The sequence below is a fragment of the Rhinolophus sinicus genome, linkage group LG06 (genome assembly GCF_036562045.2).
Source record: "Rhinolophus sinicus isolate RSC01 linkage group LG06, ASM3656204v1, whole genome shotgun sequence".
NCBI lineage: Eukaryota > Metazoa > Chordata > Mammalia > Chiroptera > Rhinolophidae > Rhinolophus > Rhinolophus sinicus.
In genome coordinates this window covers 6,595,680-6,622,586 of record NC_133756.1, presented here as the reverse complement: position 1 = coordinate 6,622,586, position 26,907 = coordinate 6,595,680, and the positions used below count along the sequence as shown (strand labels likewise).

At 54.7% G+C, this 26,907-nt stretch overlaps 2 protein-coding genes across 2 annotated transcripts; one reads left to right on the top strand and one right to left on the bottom strand.

The window, feature by feature from the left end:
- Window positions 1-208: 208 nt before the first annotated feature.
- TPRG1L (tumor protein p63 regulated 1 like) lies at window positions 209-4,023 on the top strand. The gene is made up of 5 exons (XM_074334222.1): window positions 209-546; window positions 653-744; window positions 856-1,032; window positions 1,913-2,066; window positions 2,682-4,023. The coding sequence occupies exons 1-5, from the start codon at window positions 343-345 to the stop codon at window positions 2,874-2,876; spliced, it is 822 nt and encodes a 273-aa protein (XP_074190323.1). The 5' UTR covers window positions 209-342; the 3' UTR covers window positions 2,877-4,023.
- A 520-nt stretch (window positions 4,024-4,543) lies between these two features.
- Window positions 4,544-16,464, bottom strand: WRAP73 (WD repeat containing, antisense to TP73). Its single transcript, XM_019757117.2, has 12 exons — window positions 16,273-16,464; window positions 14,618-14,770; window positions 14,008-14,124; window positions 10,980-11,052; window positions 9,551-9,654; window positions 8,758-8,844; window positions 8,368-8,502; window positions 8,208-8,285; window positions 7,030-7,114; window positions 5,782-5,907; window positions 5,124-5,315; window positions 4,544-4,886 (listed from the first exon to the last, which is right to left on the bottom strand). The coding sequence occupies exons 1-12, from the start codon at window positions 16,339-16,341 to the stop codon at window positions 4,744-4,746; spliced, it is 1,362 nt and encodes a 453-aa protein (XP_019612676.1). The 5' UTR covers window positions 16,342-16,464; the 3' UTR covers window positions 4,544-4,743.
- Window positions 16,465-26,907: the final 10,443 nt, after the last annotated feature.

Below are 26,907 nucleotides of genomic sequence, written 5' to 3'. Positions count from 1 at the left end.
CGACCCCGCCCTTCCCCGTCTCGTAAACAGGAAGTGGGCGTGCGCGCGGCGTGCGCTTCCGGCGCGGCGAGGGGCGGGAGCGATTGTGAACGGCGTCGGACGGGACCAATCGCGGAAGGCAGCTGGCGAAGAGCCAATAGCGAGAGCCGGAGTGGGCGGAGCCCAAGGCGGAGCTGTCGAGGCGGAGCCAATCGCCGCAGGCCGCAGGCCGCAGGGCGGAGGGGGTCCGGGGACCCGGGCGGGTCCGGGGACCGGGCAGAGCCGAGTCCCCGGCGGGCGGTGGCGGCGACGGTGTTTGTGTCGAGTACAGGTCGGGACTTCGGGTGGGCGGCTGGCGCCGCGATGCTGCAGCTGCGAGACTCCGTGGACTCAGCGGGCACGAGCCCCACGGCGGTGCTGGCGGCGGGCGAGGAGGTCGGGGCAGGCGGCAGCGGCGCGGGCGGAGGGCGTCCGGGGGCGGGCACGCCGCTGCGACAGACGCTGTGGCCGCTCAGCATCCACGACCCCACGCGCCGCGCCCGTGTCAAGGAGTACTTCGTGTTCCGGGTGAGGCCGGGACCAGGCCCGGGAAGGGGGCCATGGGACGGGAACGGTGGGCGGGGACAGGGACTGGGGGGACGGAGAGTGACCCCTCCCCTGTGACCGCGCGCAGCCCGGCAGCATCGAGCAGGCAGTGGACGAGATCCGCGTGGTGGTCCGGCCCGTGGAGGACGGCAACATCCAGGGGGTGTGGCTGCTGACCGAGTAAGCGGGGCCGCGACCTGGGTGGGGGCACCCCCGGCCCTGGTCGCGACCCGAACGCACCCGCCGCAGCCAGCCCGTGTGCGCAGAGGTGACTCATCTTGGTGCCCACAGAGTTGACCACTGGAACAACGAGAAGGAGCGGCTGGTGCTCATCACCGACCAGGCGCTGCTCATCTGCAAGTACGACTTCGTCAGCCTCCAGTGTGAGCAGGTGGTCCGGATCCCTTTAAATGCGGTGGACACCATATCCTACGGAGAATTCCAGTTTCCCCCGAAATCGCTCAACAAGTAAGTCCGGTCAACACAGAGCCCAGCACCGGGGCCTTGCAACCATCCCTTCCAAAACCAGCCCCTTCGGTTGTCTTGTGTCTGCCGTTATATGGAGACAGGAAAGCCTCAGCTCCAAAGTCAGTGGAGTTTCTCAGAATAGAAGCTGGTGACTTCTGGGTAGCCAAGTGCATTAAAAGGAATTCTGGCACCAGAAACACAGCTATTAGGCTTGTAGTCAAATGAATTCAGGATACACTGAAGTAGACTTGACGTGGCTATTCTTCAGATAAGGACCAAACAGCAGTTTCTCTCTGGCCAGGAAAGGAATACACCAGTCATGTCAGGTCCGCTCTGCTTAGTCACACACACACAAAAGTAGTACAGCGCTTCAGGGTACAGATACCACTGAAGGTTAGGTAAACTTGAAAGTGTTTCATGGGCAACTTACAAGAGCTGATGCTCATGCTTTAGGGGAATTTTCTGAAATACGAGAAACAGATACTAGTGGAGTCAGTTGACTTGGTGTATTTTAGAGTTCAGAGGTCGAGATTGGGATAGGGAAGTGGAAGCAAAGGAGAGCTAAAAGTGTTCATCAGCGAAGGCTTTCAGGGAAAAGGCCTTACAGTTATGAAACATCAGTCGTTTAGTGAGTGCCTCTGGGATAGACATTATTCCCATTGTCTGTTAGGTTTTAGAAATGTGTGAAGGGTAAGTCTAGCTTAAACAATAGATTCAGTTCCTCTTATTTACAAGTACTCAGAGCCATTGTGACCGGGGGCAATTACGCCTCAAGCCCACAGTCGGGAATCGCTTTTTAATGTCACACCCGTATTGACCAGGCCTCTGTGGAGACCGTGACCTGCTAGGTGAAGTCATTTCATTTCTTCTAACTCGGCAGGCGAGAAGGTTTGGGGATTCGCATTCAGTGGGACAAGCAGAGCCGCCCTTCGTTCATAAACAGATGGAACCCCTGGTCTACCAATGTGCCCTACACCACGTTCATCGAGCACCCGATGGCCGGCATGGATGAGAAAACGGCGTCTCTGTGCCAAGTAAGACAGACCGTGATAGCAGCAGCACCCAGTATGGTGGCCACATGTGGCTGCCGAGCATTTGAAGCGTGGCTGGTAAAATAGGGAGTAAACTTACATTTTAATAATTTCAGTTAGCTTACATTTGATTAGCCCCACGTGGCTGGTGGCTGCTGGTCAGCGTAGCTTTAGCACGTGGCACGTGGCCATAATCATTGTCTTGAACAAGGGCCCAGAAGCACTTTGGGGAGAGTGTGAGAGCAGAGTCTGGGCCCAGCGGCGAGTCCCCCATTAGGCAGCTGTGCCGCTTGGCCTGCTTCCTGGCCTGGGGGACGGGGGGCGGGGGGCTGTGTGGTCAAGTTTAGGTAGTTTGCCATAGCGAAAGTTTGCCACTCAGACCTGGGGAGAGCAAGGCTCCGTGAGTACTGGGTGTGGGCTGCACAGGCGAGCACAGGTGAGGTCTGGCGCTCCCAGGGAGCCGTATTGGGGTGAGCTGAGGGGCCACCAGGATGTGGCTGGAAAGGCTCCTCCTCACAGATGGGGACGAGGGGCTGGCACTGACCGGGTGGCATGGGGAGGGGTTTTCCTTTCATGGGTCACTCTGATCAGCTCCATGTTTTCTCTCTCTCTTTAAAGTTGGAAAGCTTCAAAGCTCTGCTAATCCAAGCTGTCAAAAAAGCCCAGAAAGAGAATCCTTTGCCAGGACAGGCCAGCGGCGTGCTGGTCTTGGAGCAGCCCCTCATCATCGAGACCTACGTGGGGCTGATGTCCTTCATCAACAATGAGGCCAAACTGGGCTACTCCATGACCAGAGGCAAGATAGGCTTCTAGGCGCTGCACTCGGGGCCTCCGGGGAGAGCCAGACGACGTGGGGACTTGGGCCAGCACGTGGCCAGGGTTGGGACTATTTCCCATTAGGGGTCTGAGTGCATTAGGATAGTCAAATGAATTGTATGTTCTAGGTGGATGTAGACGTCTGGTAATAAGAGCTACAGGCAAAAGCAAAACGGACCTGGCTGTCCCTGCTGGCTGCTGTGCCAGCTTCTGGAACCTCGGTTTCCATTCGGCTTCTCCGACCGCCCCACCCCGCCCTCAGCATGTTCATAAACGTGATTCCACGAGGACGGCCTGCCTGTGCCCGGTGGTGTGGGCCGGTGCTCCAGGGAGGCGCTGCACACCCAGTGCCCGTAGTTGCAAATAAGTTTACACTTGGTGTCTAGTTTTGTATTTGGAAATGTAATGACTTTTTTTAAAGCTGGATACGAAAGAAGCCAGCAGCCTGCTGAACTAAGCAGGAGACGGTCTGCCTTGTCAGCTCCTGAAGGGACAGTTGCTTTTGTGTAAATAAGTAGTAAGTGATCTGAAGTCCCACTTTTTCTAAAATTAACCTATATTAGTACTTGTGGCATCTTCCTCAGGCCCAAGGTTTGCAAGAAATCATTTTAGAGCAATTAGTTGGAGAAAATCACCCTAATAGTTCTTTGCACAGTTTTGACAACTGTGTATTTAAGTTTGTACTGTCACCTTCGTATTTTAAAGGGAATTGCTTTGTTCACTTTTAAAGATGCACTTTAAAGGCGCCACCTTAGGTCCTCATAAAGCAGCTCCCACGCGGGCACAGACTTCTTCAGGGTCTTACCCAGACCATGCCCGGGCCTCCGTGTGTCCGTGGAGCATGTCACCGTGAGGACCTCTCTGCCACCCTGCCCCATCCAGCTTGCCCTGTGACCGGAAGCACTTACCGATCAGCTCCAAGTGCTGGCTCGCAGGTTCCACCTTCACTCTTGGCCCTGGTGTAGCTGTCCTTGGCATGGATGTGACCCCTAACCCATGTCCTGAACGCAGTAGCCTGTCCGAGTTGGAAGGCCGCCTCAGAACTGTGCCTGCTCCTGAGACTTGACTTTTGGTCTCGCAGTAAAGACAGAATCGAATGGGTGGTGGTCCTTATTTGAAGTTAATAAAATGGATGCAACAGCCAGGAGAGTTACCTCTTACAGGAGTGCATTTTAAAGCTTCCTGTCTTCTCCACTCGCTTTGAGAGCCCATCCCGCTGCCAGAGGGCTCTGCTGGGGCTCCGTACCGCAGCTCTCTGGGGGACAACAGGGAGTGAGTGGTACGCAGTGTAGCTTTAACCAGGACGGATCCCAGTGTGGGACCTGACTCATCGGGCTGCCTGGCAGAAGCTCCTGAATCCAGAGCCCGCAGACTTGTTCGTTCTGGGTGGTGGCCATGTGGAAATGCCCTGTGGAGCCCACTCAGCAGCGTGGGATGACCTTTGTGGCACTACCCTCGCGGTACTGGGGGCTCCCCTCCCCACACTCCAGAACAGACCACGTGAGACCCACCGTCAGTGACAGAATGGGAGCTCATAGCGAGAGCAGGTATCGAGGGGACTGGCTGCTGGGGGCTCAGTTACTTTCCTAAGACAGTGAACCAAACCTTACAGCTAACCTAGAAAACCTTCCTGTGACCCAGACCTTCCAAGACAGCATCAGCCGTTCTATAAATTAGTAAATATTTATTTTAAATAATAAAAATTACAGTATACCATACATATTTACAAAAAGGCATTGCTCTGGACAAATCAGTCATGGCATTTAGACCGCTGTGGTGGGAGCTGCCCCCAGAAGCCCTTTCCTTCCCCACAGCGGACACATGCCGAGTATCCTTCCGCGCACACGGGTGGCTGACACACATCCTACGTGCAGTGGTCCGGCTGTCGGAAGGCTGTGTGAACTCCCGCCTCTGTCTCCAGGAAACACAGGCAGAAGTGGTCCTTGCTGAGGAGGGCCAGTGAGTCCCCATTTAAATGCCAGCACAGAGAAAGCACCTGAAAGTCACCTGGAAAGAGACAGGTGGCCAGAGGGTCAGAGCAGGACAGGACAGGGCCCCTGGGCTGCGCGGACAGGACAGGTGACCCAGCTAGAGTCCAAAAGCCGCCTCAAGTCGGTGGCCCTCTTCCTACCCTAGAGCTTAGAGCCACGGCCCTGGCACGTGGCCCTTGAGGTTTCTGGGACAAGCACCACTGTCCCAACAGTGGCCCAGGGAAGCAGTGTCTGCCCAGGGCCCTGTGCTCACCTTCCCCGGGCACCTGCACCGACACGCAGCCCGCCGGCGACCACACGTACACCTTGCTGCCTCCTGTGCAGATGGCCAGGCGGGGCTGCTGTGGGTCCCACTGGAAGGCACGCACGGGGGACAGTTGCTCGAGCACCGCAAACAGTCTCAGCTTCTGTATGTCCCAGATCCAGACGGCGTTCGGGACGTTGTCTGAGGACGGAAGATGTGGACAGGCACACAGGTCAACCCCCAGCCCCCAGCTCTGATACTGACACCTGACGACGGTCACTAAGGCAGGACTGCGGGGCACTGGACCCCGGGGATGACCTCAGTGCTCCCAGGTCTGTACTGGGGCCCATGGACCCCTCAGGCTTCTCAGCCACATGGGCATGTTTTGGGGCTTTTTTAAACCCTTTAAAAATGTAAAAACCCTTTTTATATGAAGAGGTCACGGCTGTAGTAGGGCCTGGATCCTGGTCCTTCCCAAACAGGAAGGAGTGAACGGAGAGGAGGGGGCACTGGGCAGAGTGGCTGACGAAGCCCCGCGCCCTGGAAGCTTCTGTGGGCAGAAGAGCCGGTTCCGCAGAAAGATGGGGGACACCACAGGCAGGAGCCGTTTGTGTGGCGGGCACTGGAGGAAACGGAGTGGACAATGATGTGGGGCTACTGCACTGACCATTCCGTGTGGCCAAGAAGTAGTTGTCCGAACTGAAGGCCAGTGCCCCCACGCCGACTCTCGGGTTGGCTCTGTCGGTAGCGGGTTTCACAGTCTGTAAGGACACTGGCACCGAGGCGATCTCATCTACAACAAGAAAGGAGGCCTGACACGGTTGGCTCAGCACAGCACCTGAAGCTGCGGTGGCATCGGGCCCCGCCCGTACCGCAGAGCGGCCACTGACCGCGCCCTCTCACCACGCCCTCTCACTTCAGACCCCGGAGATGAGGACGTGACCTTGAAAGCATCGGGACAAAACTCTGTGGAAATAAGGGCTCTGGTGTGGTGCCCGAAGGCAGAGGGGAGGCCGCTCCCCCCAGCCTTGAGCTCCAGGCCCCCTACCCGCCTCCTGGGCTCCCTGCATCTTAGTTTACAAGCTGTTTCAGTCTCACCTTCAATATTCTATCCTTAGACTTTTCAGAGATAGAAAAAGCGTGTAGAGCGCAGAGAAATTTTTAGGGAAGTGAAAATACGCTGTGTGGTATTAATAGACACATGTCAATACAGGTTCACCCACTGTGACAAATGTCCCACTCTGGTGGGGAAGCTGACAGTGGGGGAGGCTATGCAAATGGAGTTCAGAGGCCCTATGGGAAATCTCTGCCTTCCCCTCAATTTTGTTGTTAATCTAAAACTGCTCTAAAACATAGCCTTAAAAGCAAGAAAAAGCATCAGCAAACCAGAAGTGTGAGGTTGCAGACGGATGATAAAGGTCGTGCAGGTAAGTGTGCTCACAGATTCAGGGCCACGTCCAAAGCCTGTGAGCATTCAGAGCCCGTGATGGGCCGTGTTCTGGGCCTGGTAGCTGTCCCAGCACCCTCTCCACTTAAAGCTTATCTGATGCCCATTTCACAGATAACACCAAGGCACAAGGGACTGGCCACATGGCCAAGGCCCAGAATAGGCTCTGCTGCCCCAGGCCTAGCCCTTTCCCACTGACCACCTGACCCCGGCTGTCACTCATCCAAAAACATTTTTTATCCTTAAAATATGGCCCCCAGAGCGCCAGCTGCCAAATTTGGATTTCCAGAATTTATATCCGATCAACAAAAGCCATGCCCAGGTGGTCTGATTCACAGTGTAGACAGGCCACGAGGCATCACAGGGAAGGGGAAAATGTGTTTTTAAGAAAACGAAGGGCATCTGAAATCTACCTGGGCCTCTTTCTCACAAAAAAAGAAAAGGGAACAAGCCCCTCCCACTGCTCACATTTGCTCTCAGCGGCCCTGGGTGGGGGGCAGGCAGGGCGGCCCAGCGCCCGCTGCAGGCTCTTCTCGGCTTCCTTGTACACCACCTGGAAGACAGGATGGGGGGCAGGCAGGGGCGGTGGCAGCACTCAGTGCCAGTGACGTCTGACCCAAACACAGAAGGGTAGGGGGACACAGGGACACCGCTACTCATGGGTTCACAATGTGGGTTCCACCTGCCAGCCCGTAAAGAATGGAGGCGACAGCACGTCTTATCTGCCATAGCTGGTCACGGCCAGTGAGTAAAGGTAAGCATCTCAGTGGTGATAAGTGACAGACCCAGGGAACAAGGGGCATCTGTGACCTGAGGCTTCACAGGCAAAGGGCAAGCAGCCCAGGCTGGGTCGCAGGTCACAGGCAGGCAACCGATGCCCCAGGAATTAAGTCCTTGGAGGCCTGAGGTCAGCTGCCTTGGACTGGCCTCCGGCAGCTCCAACTCCCTCCTGCCGGCCCCTCCCTCCTCCTGTCTGCACTTGAACACCTCGGCCACCTGACCTCAAGCTGTCCGTGCAGCCCCACCACCTTCCCTAGCTCTTACTCAGGCCTCACATCTATGAGCAAACTCCCCAAGGCCAGGGCTCCTGTCTGGGTCCTCAGCTCTGCCCGCCAGGCCAAGGTTTCTCTCTGTGTCCCCGCTGCCCCATGCCTGCTGAACGAATGGACACAGTCTCACCTCAGGCCCTTTGCACTTCCTGTTCCCACTGCCTGAAACACCAGCTCCCCAGATCTTGCCTCAGCCAGCCCTTGGTAGGCAGTCGTCCTGCCCGCCCTGGGAAGACACCCGGCTCCCCCAGCCTTGGCCCCCACACTCCACAGGGCAGGGGTCTGTCAGCTCTTTTCCGACCGTGGCCCAGAGCACAGCACTGGCCAGCAGGGGACCCGGGGTGCTGTGCAGAGAGCAGGAGCAGACCTGAGATGGGCCATCGGGTGGGAGCAGAGGCAGGGCCAGGGCACTGCTGCCCGTCCTGAGAATGTAGACAGGAAGAGCAAAGGCCAGGGGCAGTGTGCCACGTGACATGCTGCAGTCCCTAGTTTATGGTGACGGAAGCTCCTGTAGCACAACCAATGAGGTCAAGTGAAAACGAACGTGATTTCTACCCACCCCTCAAACGTTGCTCAAACAGAAACACCTCCACTTACTATTTTGGGGTCACTAATGGTTGCAGGATGCCCAAACTCTGTGATCACCTTCCATGTCACGTGATTCAGAATGCGCACCTGAGGGGAGCACCACGCCGGTGAGACCACTGGCCGCATGCGCTGGGCCGCGGGGTTCACTGCGGGCGGGCGCTCTTCCCACCTTCCCGTCATAGCTCCCGACCGCCAGGAACTGACTGCTGGGGCTCCAGGCCACGGACTTGATGCCCAGGGACCACTCGTAAGCACAGTATGCTGACAACAGCCGGCCGTCCAGGGAGTAGAGCAGAATCTTATACTGCGGGCGAGACAGTCCACTCACTCTTTAAGGTCACACTAACCTGCAGCAGGTAAAAGCCAGCCTCCCAGAGTGCGTGAGACAGACAGATAGGCGGAGACAAGGGACAAGAGTGCGGCCGACACCAGGGGACGGGCTGTGAGCCGGAAGTGAGGGGGCGACCAGAGAAGCGAGTGGTGAGACTTGTGGAACAAGGGGACCCGGGTTGGTAGCGGCAGCATTCAGAGCATCAGATGAACATGGGGAGGTGCCCACCTCCAGACAGGTGTCCCACGCGGCCAGCACACAGCCGTTCGGGGCCCACTCGATGCCCGCGAGGTCCTGGGTGTCAGCCTCAAAGTGCTGTGAAGGGAAGAGCGCGGAACGGGCTCAACTAGAAAACACACTGCTATGTAACTGTGTTGTACACGTTTTAACACTTCCAGCATTCCGTTTCCTCAGACAGAAATGGGCACAAATGCCTACAAGTCCGTCTTTCCTGTTAAAATCCAGCTTGTGGGGAGCCAGCTCATGGCCCCTTGCCAGCCCTGCGGGCGCTGCCTGCCACAGTCTCCCTTCCCCTCTTCTCCACGGACTCAGGGCTGATGAGGCGTCTGGGGCTCTGATGGCATTCCAGAGGCTTCTCTGCCTCAGCCCGGTCTCTGCCCTGCCTTCTGCCCTGAGCACCTCCAGGTAGGGCTTTGAACCCCAGGCCCCTCGGCCCCGCTAGGATTCTTGACCAGTGCACGCACTCACCAGCTAAATTCAAGTTCACGCCCCTTCATGATAAAGCAACACATGCGCAAATACCATTAAACTAACAGAAAAGGAGAAGGCTCCCATTCGATGGCACAGTAACTTCACACACAGCACCAAGGCTCAGAAACGCTTTACCGGTGTGGGTGTCACTTGCAGTCACACGCCAGACCTTGCCCTTTGCAGATAGGAAGTCACATTTCCCCAAACGACATGAAGGGGCCCTGAGAGCTGAGAAGAGCACACAGGGCACCCACTCCCTGTCCTGTCCGCTCGGCCGACAGCTCAGCCTGTTGGGAGAGCAGTGTCTCACCCGCAGCAGCTGCCAGTCACTGCAGACGAAGATGCTCACGTAGTCCTTGCAGTCCCGCCTCTCGGCCAAGGCCAGGTAGCGGCCGTCCCTGGAAAAGGAGATTCCTGCCAGGAAGAGGAAAGGGCCCCAAATCAAGGAGCCAAACAGGAGACACTGCAGTGGTCATTTTCAAGGAGGAATGACAAAAAGAAAGCAGAGGTCAGAAGCAAGGGGCACAGTCCCAGCAGACAGTTTCCTGGACGAAGAGTGTGTTTACGGGGGCGGGGGGTGACGCAGTGAGCACAGCTGGCCGGCTGAGGCGCCTGAGCGCTCACACCAGGACTGACCTGCCAGGGAATCTGCGACACACAAGCCACAGACGGTTACGGAAAAATGCAGCACCTCATGGAGCGCCCTCTTTTTAGAAAATAAATTGTAAGATACCCAGCTCGTGGGAAGCCAGCTTGTCACTACATTTATTTTTACTTTTGAATTTAATTATTTGGAAGAAGTAAATTTAAGATAAGAATTTGGAAATAAACTCGAGTTGGAATGTTAAGCTATATTTTCCAGTTCTGTATCAGCTTAAAAGCCCTAGGTCACACTTCATACTTCATGCGTCGAAAGGACACCTGAATAATATAACTGTCGTTTCCACTCGAGAAATATGCCTGCCATCTGGAGAGACACTAGTATTCCAACTATAGAAATAAATAATAAATGTATAGCTGCATTTCAATCAAATGCAGCGTCCAACCTGCTGGGAGCAACAGAAAGAAATAGAAAAAGCACTCAAAGTATGTCATGCTTCCCTGCTTATCAAGTGCAGGATTCTTCGTTGGAACTTAGGGATTCGAGGGAACACCCAAGCACCTCTCAGCGGGCCACTTAAGTCACAGAGGTGGCATGCGTCTGAGTTGCCCCCTTCTCCCTGACGGCTCAGAGGACACTTGTCACTTATCCCTCCTCTGGGATGTCCAGATGGGACAGGTCACCATTTCCCTCTACAGAGATCACAGATTTAGTCATCAGAAGATTTAAAGTCCAGAATCCGAGCGTGAGGCGGGGTCCCCTGACAGACAGGCACTAGGAGGGATGTGACTACCCAGCCCTTCACAGAGGCGCAGGGAACCACATGCAAGGGCCTTCGTCTTGGATGTCCCTCAGACAGGACGCTCTTTAGTCGCTATGATTTGTTGTAAAAGGGGAATCGCTGTCTTCTAGAGATCCGTGGAAATATTTACAGATGGAACAGTAGGAGGTCTGGGATATGCTTTAAAATACTCGGGGGTGGGGGGAGGGACAGAGGAAAAGACGGCTGTGAGCTGATACACGGCTGAGGCTACTTTAGCCTGTGTCTGAAATTTCCCGCAATGAAAAGGTCAGAGAGCCCCCAAAGAGCCACACAGAGCCAGCTTCCGGGGGGGTGGGGGGGGTCGGCCGGACTCACCCTGCTGACAGGCTTTGGGGTATTTGATGTAAGACACAGACTTCGTGCACAGCGACCAGACGGTGATCCGCAGCTGTCGGGGGGAGAGAAAGCAGACGATGCAGCCACATGGCCAGAGACCCCACACCCAAGCCAGGTGTCGGCACCCAAGCAGCAGACCGAGCGCGCAGCTAATGTCGGTGGTTCCAGGCTGTTCTCCCTCGGAAAGGCAGCTCCCAGCTCAAGGCTCACGTTCTTACTGGAAACCCAGTGCTGTCCATAGGCGGTCATCACTTCATAACAACATTACTCAAGTGACACAAAGTTAAGTACAAATGCAGTTTAGGTCACAATTTCAAAGTAATCAGTGTTCATACTGGAATACATGTAAAATGGATCTTTTGTCCAAGGAACCTCTTTGTGCAGGAAAGCCACGGGGCTGTTCGGTCTCCACGGCACAGCTGTGGGGGAATCTACTGAGACATCAAATACCGGCGTCTTTACACGTATCTACCTGAGTGAGGGCTCCAGAGCCAAGACGGGTGGGCCCCGGCACCAACACAAATGGTCAAGAGTGGAACAACAGAACTTAAAATTCAGGAATAAATTTTATAAAACATGTGCAAGAGCTATCCCATGAAATCACTGCTGAGAAAAATTTTAATTTCAATGCAATCTCAACTAAAAAAATCCCAGCAGGATTTTTACAAACAAATTGACAAATTCATTCTAAAGTTGATATGGAAATGCAAAGGACCAAGAATAGCCAAAATGACTTTGAGAAAGGACAAAATTGGAAAACTCACGCTGCTTTTGGACTCCAGACTTACTATAAAGGCATCGTAATCAGGAGAACATGGTATTGGCACAGACAGACAAACGGATCAACGGAACAAGACGGAGTCCGGAAACAGACGCACACACGGACTGGCAACTGATTTCTGACAAAGGTGCAAAGTGGAAAAAGGATACACATTCAAAAGAGATCACATATCTAAACTTAGTAGCCAAAACCACAAACTTCTGCACGAAAACAGAAGAAACGCTGATCTTGGGTTGAGTATGGATTTCTTTAGACACAAAGTATTCAAATCATAAGAGAAAAAAATACCACAATAAACCCTACATGAACCTGAGCCACATATGTAAACCGTGTGTGTGTGTGTGTGTGTGTGTGTGTAAAACAAGCTTTGGAAGCAGTCCACCTCACTAACAACTAGAGAAATGAAAATCAAAACCAAAATGCAATACCACCGCAGCGCTACTGCACTGGCAATCATTTTAAATCCTGATACAAACACTGTGGCCAGCTGGATACCATCTCCTAAAAGCAGGCAACCCCCAGGTTACATCCTGGAGAGACCGTCTCCAGAGGATCACCAGGGACACGAACAAAACATTCCCAGCAGCAGCAGCAGCACAGCTTGTAACAACTCAGAAGCCCAGCAAAGAAAGGCTGAATGGCTCAGGAAACTGGGTGTGATTTTTCCCACAAGGAACGCAAGAACCAGACATACCGGCAACATGGATGAACCTCAAGAGCAACAGAGTACAAATGCGTGTGAATAAACTGGAAACAGATGCAAACCAACAGGAGTGTCTACACACACACACACACACACACACTCACACAGATACACAGACAGAGAAACTCACACACGAGACCCTCAAGAAAAGAGAGGACGCAATTAACAGGAAATGCGGGCGTTCCTGGGGGCTGTGGTGGGGGGCAGAGGCTCTCAGCATGTGGCATCCTGTCCTCAGGCCTCCCTCCACGGCTCACTGCGCGCTGCCCTGTCTGAAGGAAACGATTTCTCCTCACTGTACCCCACAGCAGGCAGGGGTCCAGTGCCATGTGCCTGGTGGGAGGCTGCGTTTTGGCCCAAATAACGGTAAGTACAAAGACCATTGGAGGAGGCTACACAGAAGCTCCAGTGAGCGTGTCTGAAACCCTGGCGCTGTGAGCCCGACACCCCAGCGTGTCCAGGGCACAGAAGCCAAGGGGCCGCCCGCCGCCTGCCTCGCTCTCCCACAGCCTCCATCAGTAGGCACCAGGTCGCCAGGACGCCTGAAGACGGAAACACAAAACACGGGAAGCCACAGGGCTCCCGGAAGCAGTGAGCTGAGCCCTCGCTCCCAGTTGGACGGAATTTATGCCAGATGGCGCCACCGTGAAAATGCTGAGTGACAAACATCCTTGCATTCTCACTGCTGGGAGTAAGTGCGCCTCGGGCCCACGCACAGGCTGTCACCTCTGGAGTCTGCGCCTGGCGGAGCCTGGAATTAAGGCTACCACACACCCCGCGGACAGCACTGTGGGCTTCGGCCCAAGCGCTGGGTCAGAATGCCACCTCCAAAGCACATGAACGAGACTGGGCATTTCTGTACATTTACAAAAACACACTGCTGACACCAAAGACCTTCCACCTAAACACCTACACATGCCAGGGTCCCTAACTGGGGAACTTAGGAGATGTGCTCAGACCACCCGAGCCATCGCAGATTCCGTATCAGATTTCCCCCGATCCCCTGGGGCCCAGGGCTCCACACAGAGCCCGGCACTACTGCGTGGGCGCCAGGGTTTGGGGAACAAACGCATGACGCAGTTACTGCCAGCCCAGGTCAGACGTCTTAACCATTCGTATTGAAGTACGTTTTCTACTGCTGAATTACAGCAACTGTTTAAGTCCTTAAAAACGTAATTTAAAATAAAAAAAGAATCGGGTTTATTTTCCTTTAAAACCGGACAAAAGGATTATAGAACAGCCCTACTGTGTTTCCCCGAAAATAAGCCCTAACCAGAAAATAAGCCCTAGCATGATTTTCAAGATGATATCACCTGAACATAAGCCTTAATGCATCTTTTGGAGCAAAAATTAATAGAAGACCCGGTCTTATTTCTGGGGAAACGTGGTAGTTGCAGTTCTCACGCTGACGACTGCAGATATAAACGCTTCTCCACAAATCACCCCCTTTTCTGCTCCCGACCCATCTCAGGAGTTGGGGGGCACCTCCCTGGGGTAATAAAGTGTGCTGAGGGCTCACTCACGTGAAACTCAGTCGTGTTGAGAACATGGCGCCCGTCTGGGCTCCAGCAGGAAGCCACCAGGCCTGCCGACCCCTCGTCTATCTTGCAGTGCCATTCTGGCTGTTCCAAAGACCACACCTAGATCCATAAAGACAGAAACGCAGGGTCACAAACTAATCAGGGCAGGAATCAAGCTTAAACAACTGGCCACCAACAGGATACCTTTACAAAGCTCTGTCACGATCTGGACTGGTGCCAGACTGCACCACAAACGTCAGCCACACTTCTTGGTGACTTCATTCTGTGGTCCTTTCAAAAGGTTTATTCCCTTTGCCATCCCTAAGGCCTCATTTAAGTCAAACTCTAGGTCTGAAACAAAGTGCTACGTCTAAGCACTTCCCAAAATGTACCATGCCCAAGCTGCTGGACCAAGGTCTGTAAACACTTCCTGTTACTGAATTCTATCTTTGGTTGCAGATTAAGAATATTTAAGTGTTTTCTCATTTTCAAAGTACTCGAACGATGAAAGGACTTTTATAATTTTAAAAGGAAGCTGGCTTTGAGCGGCACGGCCTGTTTTCCACACCAGAAGGGCAGGGAAGAGAGCCCTGTCCCCACACCAGGCACGTACCTGCACCAATCCCCGTTTGTACATGGCACACAGGATGAAGCAGGAGTCGGCCGACCATTCCACGTGCTGGATCTGGTCGAGGCACGTGTACAGCTGCAGGATCTGAAGGGTGTCCACATCCCGGACCACTAACCGGTACTGGACACAGGAAGCCTAAAAATGGAAAAGAAAGCTTGAGTTCTATACTCCGAAGGGAGGGAGTTTTCCAAACGGCATCACCCCCCACGTTCAGGAATCCTGCTTCCTTTTCTCCTTTCTCTCCTTTCTGTCTTGGTGGTTCCATGTTTAACATCAAGTGCATTGTCCACGCTAAAAATGAGATGAGCTGGGCGGCCGGTTGGCTCAGGTGGTTAGAGCACCGTGCTCATAACACCAAGGTCGCTGCTTCGATTCCCACATGGGCCAGTGAGCTGTGCCCCACCGCCAACTAGATTGAAAACGACTTGACATGGAGCTGATGGGTCCTGGGAAAACACTGTTCCTCAACACGCCCTAATAAAATTTTTTAAAAAATAAAGTAAAATAAAATAGAGATGAGCTAATAAGATAAATTGGAATACATAAACTAGGTGTTCAAACTGTTATATTGCAGTATACAGTATTATTTTAAACGTCTACTTGAGTCGTTTTCTACTCCTTTCTTAATTATATGTTAAAAAGTAAACGGGAGCAGGAAGCAGCACAGGGACAAAGCTGTTCTGTGAACTACCCGCGTCCTCTCCTGGTTTTGTCACCTGTAGACAGGTTGAGCCATTATTCCTATTCATATTCACGGTGATACCATGAAGTATCAGTTAATAGAGGATAAATGATACTAAGTACACTTTTTATCACACATGGTTTTCGTTCTTAATGGCTTTCCAATGCCCATGACCACCTGACCCCCACCTCCACCCCAAGATTCTGAGGATATGTGCTGGTCATATTGGTATATTTCAAAACGTAAGTATCGTGTACAAGACACTCAGTGATTTTAGCACCATTCTGCCACCCGTGGAACTAACAGCTCCAATCCCAGCAGTGCGGATAGCTCTCCTCTAAACACAGAATGCTAGTTATTTAAACCATTCATTTGGCACGAGGCACAGACCTGCGGAGAGCAATGCAAAAGACGACAAAACCGAGTGGCACCACTACACCGGCTTACAGCCAGCGGAACGCCATACTCGCCTTCGTGTGACAAAAGGAAGGATGATGTCTCCCGTGACTTCAAATGTGTACAGACAGCACTGTTTTTTATCTGCTGTCAACAAACGGGAACCCAGGTGCAGGGAGGCTGGCACCTGCCCAGATCCTGTGCTCAGATCACCTGTCTGTGGCACCTGCCCCGGTCCCTTGCCTGCAGCATCTGCCTGAGTTCCCCGCCTCGGGTACCATGTCCACAGCACTTGCCCGGTCGCCTGCCCTGGACCACGGCCCCGCTCACCTGTCTGCTGCACATACCCAAGGCACCTATCCAGGTCCTGTGCCCAGGTCAGCTGCCGGCCCCCCTGGCTAGAACACCTGCACCGGCCCCGCGCCTTCGGACGTCCGAGCTGCCTCCACCCCGGGCCCTGCGGCCGCCCGCTCCCCAGTTCGGAGGTCCCCGCCTCCCGGGGCAGATACGCGTCGCCTGCGGAGGGCCCGCCCTCGACCCAGGCCCCGCGGCCGCTCACCAGGTACTTGCCGTCCGGGGAGAACTTGCACAGCTGACTGGAGAGCTTGAACACCTCGGAGAAGTTCATAGCGGCCACCGCCCACCACGCGGGACCACGCACTCGGCACCTGCACGGGATCCCGAGCCGGAGTTGCTACGCGCGTCCGCCGCAACCGCCAGCCCCAAGCCCGGAAGTGACGGCAGGCGGGAAGCAGACCGCGGCCTATCAGGACCCCGGGCGCCCGCGCAGCATTGTGGAACTTGTAGTTCGCTTTCGCGGAGACGCCGGGCTTCTTGAGACCCGGGATTTTCGTGGTGCGTGGAGGGCGGGTGTTGTGGAGGGCGGGTGTTCTCAAGGCCCCTCCAGCCACACTTATCAGATAAAATGCAGGACGGGCACTTAAATTTGAATTTCAGATAAACAACAAATCATTTTTTAGTATAAAGTACAGAGGGTTCCAAAATATATATATATATATACACAAGGAAACAACTATTAAAATTGTAACACTCGATATATACCAATAACAGAAGATGAGTACAAGCCACGTTTGACTTCTGCAATTACAAGAGGTGCTCAGAGTGGTTACCATCAGTGTCCAGACAGTTCTGATGACGGCGAACTACTGCTTGACCAACGTGTCCACTTGTATACATTTATTTGGCACGCCGGGGTATATTTCTACATACTGCAGGGTACATACTTATGCTAAAAACTTACCCGCTTATCTTAAATGCAAATTTAACTGGGCCTCCTGTGTGTCTGTATTTGTATTGATGTCATGGATTTATACTTGTATGTAAATAGGTTTATGTGTAAATATACTTACCTAGCAACATGAGTTTGTATGTAAACATAATGGTGTATGTACATATATTTTATAATACATTTTATAACGTGTACATATATTTTATACATGGTATATAAATAAATATTCGTTTTTCTTTGTTTTTTGGCTAAATTGGGCAACCCACCTGCTGCGAGCTCCCTCCCCCGTCTTGAGCTCGGGTGCCGCACAGGTCAGGGGAGAACGAATTTAAAGCTTACTCCGCAGGAAGAGCGCGCGGATGGCACTCACGGGCGGGTTCATCGCTCGCGCGCCTCTGCGCTTGGACCGCGCCGGAGGCTTTACCCCCGCCCCGCCGCAGCCCGCCCTCGGTAACGTGGAACCACCACCGGCGTCGCGCTGCTCAGCGGACCTGGCTACCCACCTCCTCACGCGCGCCATGTCCGTTCGTCCACTTGGGACACCTGGTCTCCTTGCCCCGTGAGTGGCCCCAGCCAGGCCCCGCCAAAACCTTCTCAGCCCTCCAGATCGCGCAGACCCCGACCCCGCTCCCGACCTTTCGTTTTGAGAACCGAGACCCGCCTGCATCCTCCTCTTACGTCCTAGTGCCCAGCCCAGAGTCTGCGCCCTGAGGACCCCCGGGCCCTCTCCCCAACTTGCCGGAACCAACCGGTAGGGGATGCGTGCACGCGTCCTGCTGCTCCATGCCTTTTCTGCGCGGCCACATCACCCCGCGTGAGATTCGTATTTGTGTCCCCACCCCCAGCGCCTTGCAAACAATAGTTGAGCAATAAAGGTGTGTGTGTGTGTGTGGAAGTCAGCCAGGCGCGGGCAAGTGAGGTGCGACCCCGTGTGGCCAGAGAACCCGGTCTGCGCCAGCCCCGCTCGCGCGCAGTCACACAGGAGACAGAGTCGAGGGTCACCCTGGGGGCAGGGGAGAGGCATCGGTTCAGAAGCAGATAACGAGTCGCATGAGCATCGGAAGGCAGCGCACAGCAAGTGTCCGCTGCTCGAAAGTCGTCGTGCATATGGGGCTCTCAGCCGAGGCCCTTTGCAACGGATGGGTGCCCCTGGAAACCCCGCCTGCCCTACCGGGGGCCCCCGCCCTGAAGCTGGAGGAGTCTCGGGCCTGAGAGAAGCCTTGGCCTCAGGCGCGTTCTGCGCTCAGAGAGCAATTCCGTGTGCCTGACCCACGTGTCGCCGAGGACACCCGCGCTCACCTGCGCAAACCCAGAACAGAATCCGGTGCCCCAAGCCAGGAGATGGTGGCCGGGGGAGGGAGCGGGGTATGGGCCGCGACCTGGGCGCGCTTTCGTCCGGAGGTATTCCCTAGGTGCCAAGAAGCACACCTCCGCCTAGGAGGAGCGCGGCCTGGGGCGAGAGTCTCTCCCAGAAGGTCCCGCAATGCCGGGCGCGGCCCAGACGCTGCCGTGACCTCGGCTCCGTGACCTCGCCCTCCTCCGCGGAGGAACCCCGCTGGAGCCACCCGGACACAAACGGCTCCACCCAACCCCAGGCATTGAGGCCGGCACCCTCATCCCTGTTCCCCGCAGGCCACAGCCAGTGTGGACACTCCACGGACCAGGGTGATGGTCCCTCCTACCGTACGCTGCGCTTCCCCTGCGCCTTCAATTCCAAGTGCCACCCTTGCGGAGGGGCCCAGAACCGGTGGGGGTGGAGAGGTGAGACCTGGCTGTTGGGGAAGGTGCGGCGTCTGGGGGAAAGGAAGGCGTCGGGACGCGGAGTCTGCATCTCTGCTCCCCACCCCGGCTCCCGCGCGTTTGTCCGCGCCCCCAAGGCAGCCGAGGGTCGCAGTCCCGTCTCGCCAGCAAGAAGGCCTCGCGCCCGGCCCGCGTCCAGCCCCGCGTCCGGGGCTCTGCAGGGGTGACACGCGCCAAAAAGCGGCGGGAAAGAGGCGGGGCGGAGCGGGCCTCCGGACCCCGACTCGGATGCAGCCAGCTGTGTGGGCGGAGCGCCGGGCCGCAACCTTGGCCCTGGCCTGGCCCTGCCGCCCCGCGCTTCTCCCGCCACGGCTGAGTGGCCGGCTCTGCCTTCCCGCTCCCCGGGCTGCGAAAGGCGCTAACGCTCGCGGCCGCCCCCTCCCCGCGCGCCTCCCCTCCCGGCGCCCATATAACCCGCCTCGACGGGTCCACCGCCCACCCTGCCTCCCCGCATCCCGGCCCGCTCCCGCGTGGGCTCAGGAAGGGGTTACCCGACGAAGCCAGGGCCAGCGCCGGGCCGGCTTGGGCATCGATGCCCCGGACTCCGACGGCATCAGGTAGGCGGTGCGGGGACCTGCCGCCCGTTGGGGCCTGGGCGCTGTTCTGCTCCACCTACGGGGGCTGGAGCGCAGCGCAGCAGGAGCGTCAGCTCGCGGCTCCGAAGCTGGGAGTTAGTGGGGTGGGGAGACCGTGCACAAGCTGGGAGGGAACGTGACATGGGTCTCCCTCGGGTCCGACCGCCTCCTAATACCTGGCTCAGGGGCAGGGAGCCGGCAGGTGTTGAGCCCTCAATGAGATATGGGGTCTTGCCCGCGGTGTGGCGGCCTCTGGGTCCAGAGCTATCTCGTTGGGGTTCCCGGAGGGCCCTCCTCCTGCTAACCCTTCGTCACCCCAGCTTCCGAGGGGCGGTTCGGAGTGTGTTCAGGGCAGAGGCTCAGTCCAGGTGCAGTTGCGGGTGGAAGTGGGGAGCGTGCCTGTCGGCGACAAGCCCCTCCCCGCCCCTGCGCCCGCGCGCTGTTGCCCCTCGGTGCTGTATTGATGCAGAGGCGTTAACCCCCCCCCCCCCAAGGCTGAGCGAGACCCAGGTGCTCCCGGGGACCAGGGTGTGATAGCTAAGCTGGACTCACCGAGTCCAATCAGTGTTTAACGATTCAGGTTCCAGAGGGGCATCTCCCGGTGGCTCTGTGTCGGTCTGGGGGTCCTGGCCAGTCTCCGAGGCTGTTCCAGGTGGAGAACGGAGGCAGTGTCCTGGCGGGAGACAACCTCTCCTTCCTGGATCCCTTCTCTCTCTGCCCTCCTGGCCCAGCAGCCACTGTCCTCTTACCGTTTAAAACAACGGTAGCTATTATTACCTTCTTACTCAGCCTGTATTTTTGTCTGGTCCCTGAATCGATGTGTGCAAAGTATGCTCACGTCTACGTTAACAGCTGGGTGACAGGTAGACCATTATCAACGAGCAAGGGGCCTGGAAAACAGTGCAGGGTCACATCTGACGGGAGGCCATTTGGTCCAAATGTACTGTGGCCTGTTTATTAAATACCTGGACATTTGGGGACCATTACCCCATTGTTTGGTTTGGGTTGCTGTTATTGTTGGTGTCTATTTGTTTAGCCTGAATAACTAGCTTTGGAGGGAAATGAGTTCTGTAACCCTAAATAAATGCATTGCCCCTTTGATGTTTGTAGAAGTCCACTCACCCATTTTTTTATTTATTCAATAAAAAATTTTTTTTAAAGCATTGCATTGAGAACAAAAGGACAGAATGTTTGAAATTTTGTAACATATAAATTTATGGATTATTCCTGCAATTTTAAAAATATGATAAAAAGGCAGGCACCTGAAGCTGTAAGGTGTGCCTGGTTGTTGATCAGTCAGGGGGCTGCCAGCGGGGAGGAAAGGTCGGCCTGGCTGCGGGTACGTGTGCAATGGTCATGGGTGCTTAGCTCCATCTTGCGGTCCTTCTAGTGGGGACCAGGGTAGCTGTGTCCAAATTCTGAAGGGTGGCCCCATGGAAAAGCCAGTCTGATGCAGCGGTTAATCGGGTGGGTGTGGAAGTCGCAATGCTGGGCTCCAATCTCTTCTTCTCTACTTTGTAGGCATGGACCTATGACGTTACATAGCCACGCTGAGCCTCAGTTTACCCATATGTAAGGATAGGAGCATACGAACAGAACCTGCCCCAGAGGATTGGGAGAACAGTAAACAAGACCCTACTTATAAAGTGCTTAGAACAGTGCCTGGCACCACAAAGTGGGCCCCCGTGATGGCAGTTGGCCCTAGGTGCTCCTGCAGAGGTGGGAGAGCCAGGAGCCCTTGCTGGGTGGGGCAGGGGTGGGGCGAAGTTCCCTGGTAGCAAATAAGTGTCCTCAGGGGCTGGCAGTGAGGCAGGAATGTGCCTGAGGCTTGGGCAGAAGCCGATGGGTCTGCCAGGGATGCTGGAGGGAGGGTGCCTCAGTTGAGTATTTATAGGGCATGCCCCACCCACATCCAAGAATGGATTCATAACATCGAACACATGCGAGCAACGCAGCTAAAATAGAGATGAAAAGGGGAGACTGAGGACTTAGAGAGAGAGAGAGACAAACACTGCAAAACCTGGCAGAGGTCCTGCGTGCAGCCAAGAATGGCATTCACCCCGAGACGCCGACACCCAAAGGGAATCGTTTCATTGGTGGGTACAAGGAAGCTTCACGGTCATCTTGATGAGAAGCCACTTCTGCTCACCAAATTCAAGGGGGTTTATCATCTAGATTCTTCTGTAAGAGACCTTACATACGTGATGAACTCTGGTGTGCAAAGAACCAGAAACTTTCCTCAAATGTGCATTTCTGCTAATCAGCCCCCACAAAAGGTGTGGGGAGCATGCCTTTATTTTCCAATTTGGGCATTTCTGTGGGAAAGCCGAGTCCATATTTTAAAATATGTCATTTTCTGATGATTCAACTTCATACAGCAAAAAGAAAAAGAAACTGAGATGAGTGGTTCAGTGGTTCAGATGAGTGGTCCTGGCTCCCTTGTTGCTCTAACGATGCTTCTATCTCGATGATAAAAATCTTATTACTATGACCGATTTTGTCCTCAGGACACGGTGTGATAATTTACCCCTGCCAATGCCTCCATTACATTCACAAACACAGAAAACACACCTGTAATTGGCAGCATCCATTGATACGTAACTGAAACATACAATGTCTTTCTTTAAAAGTTCGCCTTTTTAGGTAGGTTTTGCAGAGGACGCCTGGAAAATCCTTTCCTTGTGTGTTATGCAAAGGACAAGTGATTCTGGCTTCTAGAAAGCTCTCTTTGCCTATTGGGGTACGCTAAGGACAGCTTACACAGAAGTCGGCTCTGCGTCGTGCACACGTTGTCAGAAAACTTCCGTTGGGCCCCCTCCCTGTCCACTCGCTGGCCAGCATTCCTTTGCAAGGCAGATACCCGTTGTGAAAAGTGCTTTCTTTTCCAGGACAAGCTCCCCCAAATCAGAGACCCAAAGAGGGAAAGAATATTCAGCCAAACAGTAGTTTACTGAATACTGCTCTAATGGCTGCCATCCAGTCAGTGGTGGCTAAGCTGGTACCTCGCTGAATGGTTCACATTTTTTCCCTGTAACCGTCACAGCTGCCCACAGAAGTAGACACTGTAAGTTATCCCCTTACAAGGAGACTGAGGCTTCAACAGGTTGTACACTTGCCCACAGTGCAAAGCACAGGAGTGCTCAGAGGGCTCCCAGCTGCTGGACCCTCCTCGCTCCTGGGTCTGGCTACACACAAGACTCGGTCCCCAGACCTCCCAGTACCATGGGACATTCATGTAGGGGGGCCCTTCCAGACCACCTAAAACACAAGTATAGACATCAGGGGTGCGGAGAACTTGAATGGGGGCAACTGGCACCTTTATTTGTATTCACTTCAAGGTAAATTTCAGCATTTCCTCTGATTGTGAATGTAGACAACAAACTTCCCTCATGTTTGCAGCTCATGTGACTCTTTCCAGTCGGAATCTCCCGTACTCTCTGCGCATGACAGTGGCTGCAGAAATCTCAGAATTTTGTTTGAGCTTATCACCAAGTGGAACATACGAGTTACTAGACCTGCTCCTGGGCCGTGTCACTGGCTGGGTGTGTGAATAAAGATTCCCACGCATGGCTATACCACACATTGGCTTTTTCAGTATTGCGGTACCTGTGTTAGTTTCCTGGGGCTGCCATAACAACTGACCACAAACTGAGTGGCTGTAGAGGTAGGAGAGGTCTCAGGAGGCGCCTTTGAGAGAGCAGGACAGAGATGGGACAGAATCCAGGAGAGCCCAGGGAGCAGGAAGGGCTCTGCTGGGGACAGCGTGAGAAGACGAGGACATCAAAGGCAGATCGCAGGCTGTGGAGCAGACGTTTCGGGTGGGCGGGCACTGGAGGGTTAGTGGCGGGGATACTCTGTGAGCCCTGGACATGGAATCAGGTTCCCCCAAGACCGAGCTCCTGGGATGGAGGCAGGGGCTGTCCCAGAACAGGCCCAGGAGGCGGGGGAGGGGGCAGTGCAGTTCTGGGCTTCCAGCCCCCACCCCCATCGCTTCTGATTTCCCGTTTGGGTGCCAGGATGAGTAATAGCCATGACACCAGGTGGTTGTCATGTCTCTCTGGTGTACTTGCTTATAGATCCGTGTGTCTGGGCGTTCACCCCGACTCTCAGATGGGCGCCAAAGTCAGAAAGCGCAGACAATGTGACTAAGGTCAGGTAGAGGTGCCAGTCAGGCCACCCTTGCCTGCTACACCTGAGGCACAGCACTCGGCCGTCAGGCCCGGGCTGGTGGTCTAGCTTCTGACTCCACCATGGCCGGTCCCCAGGCTCTTCATCTGTAGGCGAGGGGGTGGGGTCGTGGGCCTGCTTCCCTGTATTGTAGGAACCTGTGCCACCGCACTCTGGGGAGGACCCAGCCTTTCCTTCCTGTGAGTGGCCCTTGGGGACACCCTGAGAACCCCCAAGGGCAGACACGAGGTGCCCAGGAAAGGCTGGCCCAACCCCCCTTTCTCTCGCCAGGCGGCACTGAGGACCTGGGCATCTCCCGTCCCGCCCTCCCACCAGCCAAGGCCGGTGCCCTGTGCAGCTGGGGCAGCTCTTTTGTGACCCTGCTCAGGCGGCTGTCCCTGCTGTCCACGCCCAGTGCCAGCTGGTGAGTCACCCCTGAGGCTGGGGTGCCTATGGGGAGGGCCAGGGGCTAATTGCTCACCTGCTGCTCTGAGGTACCAGCCCTGGAGGGGCGAGTATCTGGGAAAGCACCTGGCTAATTGGGCAGCTGGCTTCTCCTGGGCGCAGACTCCTGGGTTGCAGTGTGCCCTTCAAAATGGACAGGAGAGATGCCCCCTCACCCCCGGACTGTAAAAGGGATGTTCTCAGCCATGTTCTCACTATTGGGCTGAAATAGGGGAGAAAGACCTAGGATGTTCTCTTTTGCAGCCTCCCGACCTCAGGGCTCACCTGGGTGGTGCTCACCTGGGCGGTGCCCACCTGCCAGACAGACTGCTCCTACACACACTCCCTTGGGGCTGTGTGGGCGATAGGCCAGTGTGGGGACCAGAGCAGCTGGGCCTCCATGTGGGTCCTGCCCTCCTGTGCAGTGATGTGGGGATGGGGTGTCTTAAAGGGTCTCTGTGGCCAGGAGAGGGGTCTCACTTCTGCAGAGAAGGTGGCTGCCCTCCCCAGATGCCCTTGGGGTTCCAAAAGAGAAAGGTGTGTCCCTGGCAGGGCACATGATTAAATAAACAAATCACATGACCCTGCTAGGTAGGACTGCCCATCACTGTGCCCCTCAGTCACTGGCACTGCATGCCATGCAAACCTCGCCGGGCTCCCCAGGTGACAGAGGAAGGCGGGGGCTGGTCATTAGGCTGTAACGGAGGGGAACCCCATTCCCCTCAGAGGCCCTCCTCTTTCGCTTTCACATTCGGGTTCCGTGGTCAGTGACTGCCTGCAAGGAGAAGTCTCCTGTCAGTTTTTTCCTTAGGAGCAAGGCATGCTCCGACTTGCTCCTGGCTGTTAATTTTCGATCAGGGACGCTCCTTGTCTAATTATTTGGCAGTGACGAGGGAGGAGAAACGAAATTGTGAACGTTTCCCTGAGCTTTTAGGATGAAGCTGCAAATTAAAAAAGGAGGTACTGGTAAACAGGGCGCTAATTGGGTTAATATGAAAATAATGAATTCTGATTAAAAAGCAAAGTAGTCGAGTGGAAGATGAAGGTCAACGTAATTCCAAGAATACGACCCAACCTTCATCTGGGTGATGTGATATTTGAACGTATGAGAGTCATAGAAAGAGGAGGCGACTTTCGACCGTGAAATTCACAGTGAGTAATGTACGCAAAACACTTTTGAAATGAGAAAGGCTCGATGTGAGTGGACGGTGTGTAAAGCATTAGTATCCTGGCAGCTGCTTTTCCGGAGTTCTGGGACCTTCTAAAGTGGCTGACTCCCTTTCTTTCCTCTGCTGTCTTCCACTTTGCTTGTCTCCTGACAAACCCACTCTCATTAGAAGTGATGACAGCATAGCCTCTGGGGAGGGGAACCGGGGTCTGGGATGGACGGGTGGGGGGGACACCTGCTTTGCTCTGTGTGCACTTTTTGAAATTTGTGTTATTTGGTGACATTCCACTGACAAAAATCCCATGGTGGCCAGAGGTGACAAATCATGGTGAGGACGGCCAGCTGTGGAGTCAGCCAGAAGTGGGAGCAAATCCACCCCAGACCTGCTATGTGTTCATGTGACCTTTCAAAGCTTGGATTTTATTTTTTTAATTGGGGAAGGGGAACAGGACTTACCAGGGAACAGTGTGCACTTCCGGGACTTTTGTCCAAGTCAAGTTGTTGTCCTTTCAGTCTTAGTTGTGGAGGGCACAGCTCAGCTCCAGGTCCAGTTGCCGTTGCTAGTTGCAGGGGGCACAGCCCACCATCCCTTGCGGGAGTCGAACCGCCAACCTCGTGGTTGAGAGGACGCACTCCAACCAACTGAGCCATCTGGGAGCTCAGTGGCAGCTCAGTTCAAGGTGCTGTGTTCAATTTTAGTTGCAGGGGGTGGAGCCCACCATCCCTTGCGGGACTCGAGGAGTTGAACCGGCAACCTTGTGGTTGAGAGCCCACTGGCCCATGAGGGAATTGAACCAGCAGCCTTTGGAGTTAGGAGCACGGAGCTCTAACCGCCTGAGCCACTGGCCCCCAAAGCTTGGCTTCTTAAGATGAGAAAGGATGTGGGACAGCGGAGAGCTGGGCCTGCGTGGTTCCAGGGAGTGCCACACCAGGCTGTTGTCTGGTCAGTTCATAGCTGGGCCTTGGGGCCTTTCAAACTGGACTTGCCCTATGGTACATGGTTGGACTTGCCGTATGGTACAAACGGTCTATGATTCCATAGACCCACCATCCCTTGTCCCATACCCTGGGCCCCTGATGGTTCAGAATTCAGATTGAAAAACAATTTATTTTAGAAAAGTAGCATAGCTGCTGAATCCTATATTTTGTAACACCACCAGCGGTCCTGATAGAAACGCCCCACAATCGAGCTGACCCATGTGTCTGCCTCTACCCATACAGATATTCACGCTAAACGGGCTGCAAGGACCAAGAAGAGCCTTGAGCAAGGAAAACCTTTTTTTTTCTGAGTTTTTTAGATTTCAAAATTCAGAAAAGGGAGCTGAGCTACGTGGTATTTCACTGAGGACTTGGTCTGTTCACTTATCATTCCTTATTGAGCACCTGCAGTTTACCAGGCCCTGTTCTGGGGGCTAGAGAACCATCAGCCTCGCCCATCACTTATGCTAGCCTAACCCAGGACCCCCCTCCTCAGGGCCAGGCAGCATGAGTGGGAGGCAAGGGCTGATGAGGCGGGCATGCACGTGGACCCACGCTCAGGGCTCACCAGGGCCCCAGAGCAAGCAGGGCATCCTTTTTTCAGGGCCAGGGGTGGGGATGGGTCTTGATTGCCAGGCAGGATGGGCTGTGCTTGGACCTAAGACAGCAGGGCCTTCAGAACCAGCTGGAACCAGTGGAGTCTTGCTGAGCCTTGGGGCATCGGCCCCTCCAAGCCTACTGTCGCTGGCGTTTGGAAGCAGAGAGAGCAGGGCCACCGGACATACCAAAGGTGTGCCAAAAGTGACAAACATT

What these genes read in the sequence shown, in the direction of transcription:
- TPRG1L (XM_074334222.1), top strand. Translation starts at nt 343, where the DNA reads ATGCTGCAGCTGCGAGACTCCGTGGACTCAGCGGGCACGAGCCCCACG. An exon ending in GGGGTGTGGCTGCTGACCGA is followed by an intron (nt 745 to 855) that starts GTAAGCGGGGCC and finishes TGGTGCCCACAG; the next exon opens with AGTTGACCACTGGAACAACG. An exon ending in CCCCCGAAATCGCTCAACAA is followed by an intron (nt 1,033 to 1,912) that starts GTAAGTCCGGTC and finishes CTAACTCGGCAG; the next exon opens with GCGAGAAGGTTTGGGGATTC.
- WRAP73 (XM_019757117.2), bottom strand. Translation starts at nt 16,341, where the DNA reads ATGAACTTCTCCGAGGTGTTCAAGCTCTCCAGTCAGCTGTGCAAGTTC. An exon ending in CAGGGCCGCTGAGAGCAAAT is followed by an intron (nt 5,908 to 7,029) that starts GTGAGCAGTGGG and finishes TTCTTGTTGTAG; the next exon opens with ATGAGATCGCCTCGGTGCCA. An exon ending in CTTCTTGGCCACACGGAATG is followed by an intron (nt 5,316 to 5,781) that starts GTCAGTGCAGTA and finishes TTCCGTCCTCAG; the next exon opens with ACAACGTCCCGAACGCCGTC.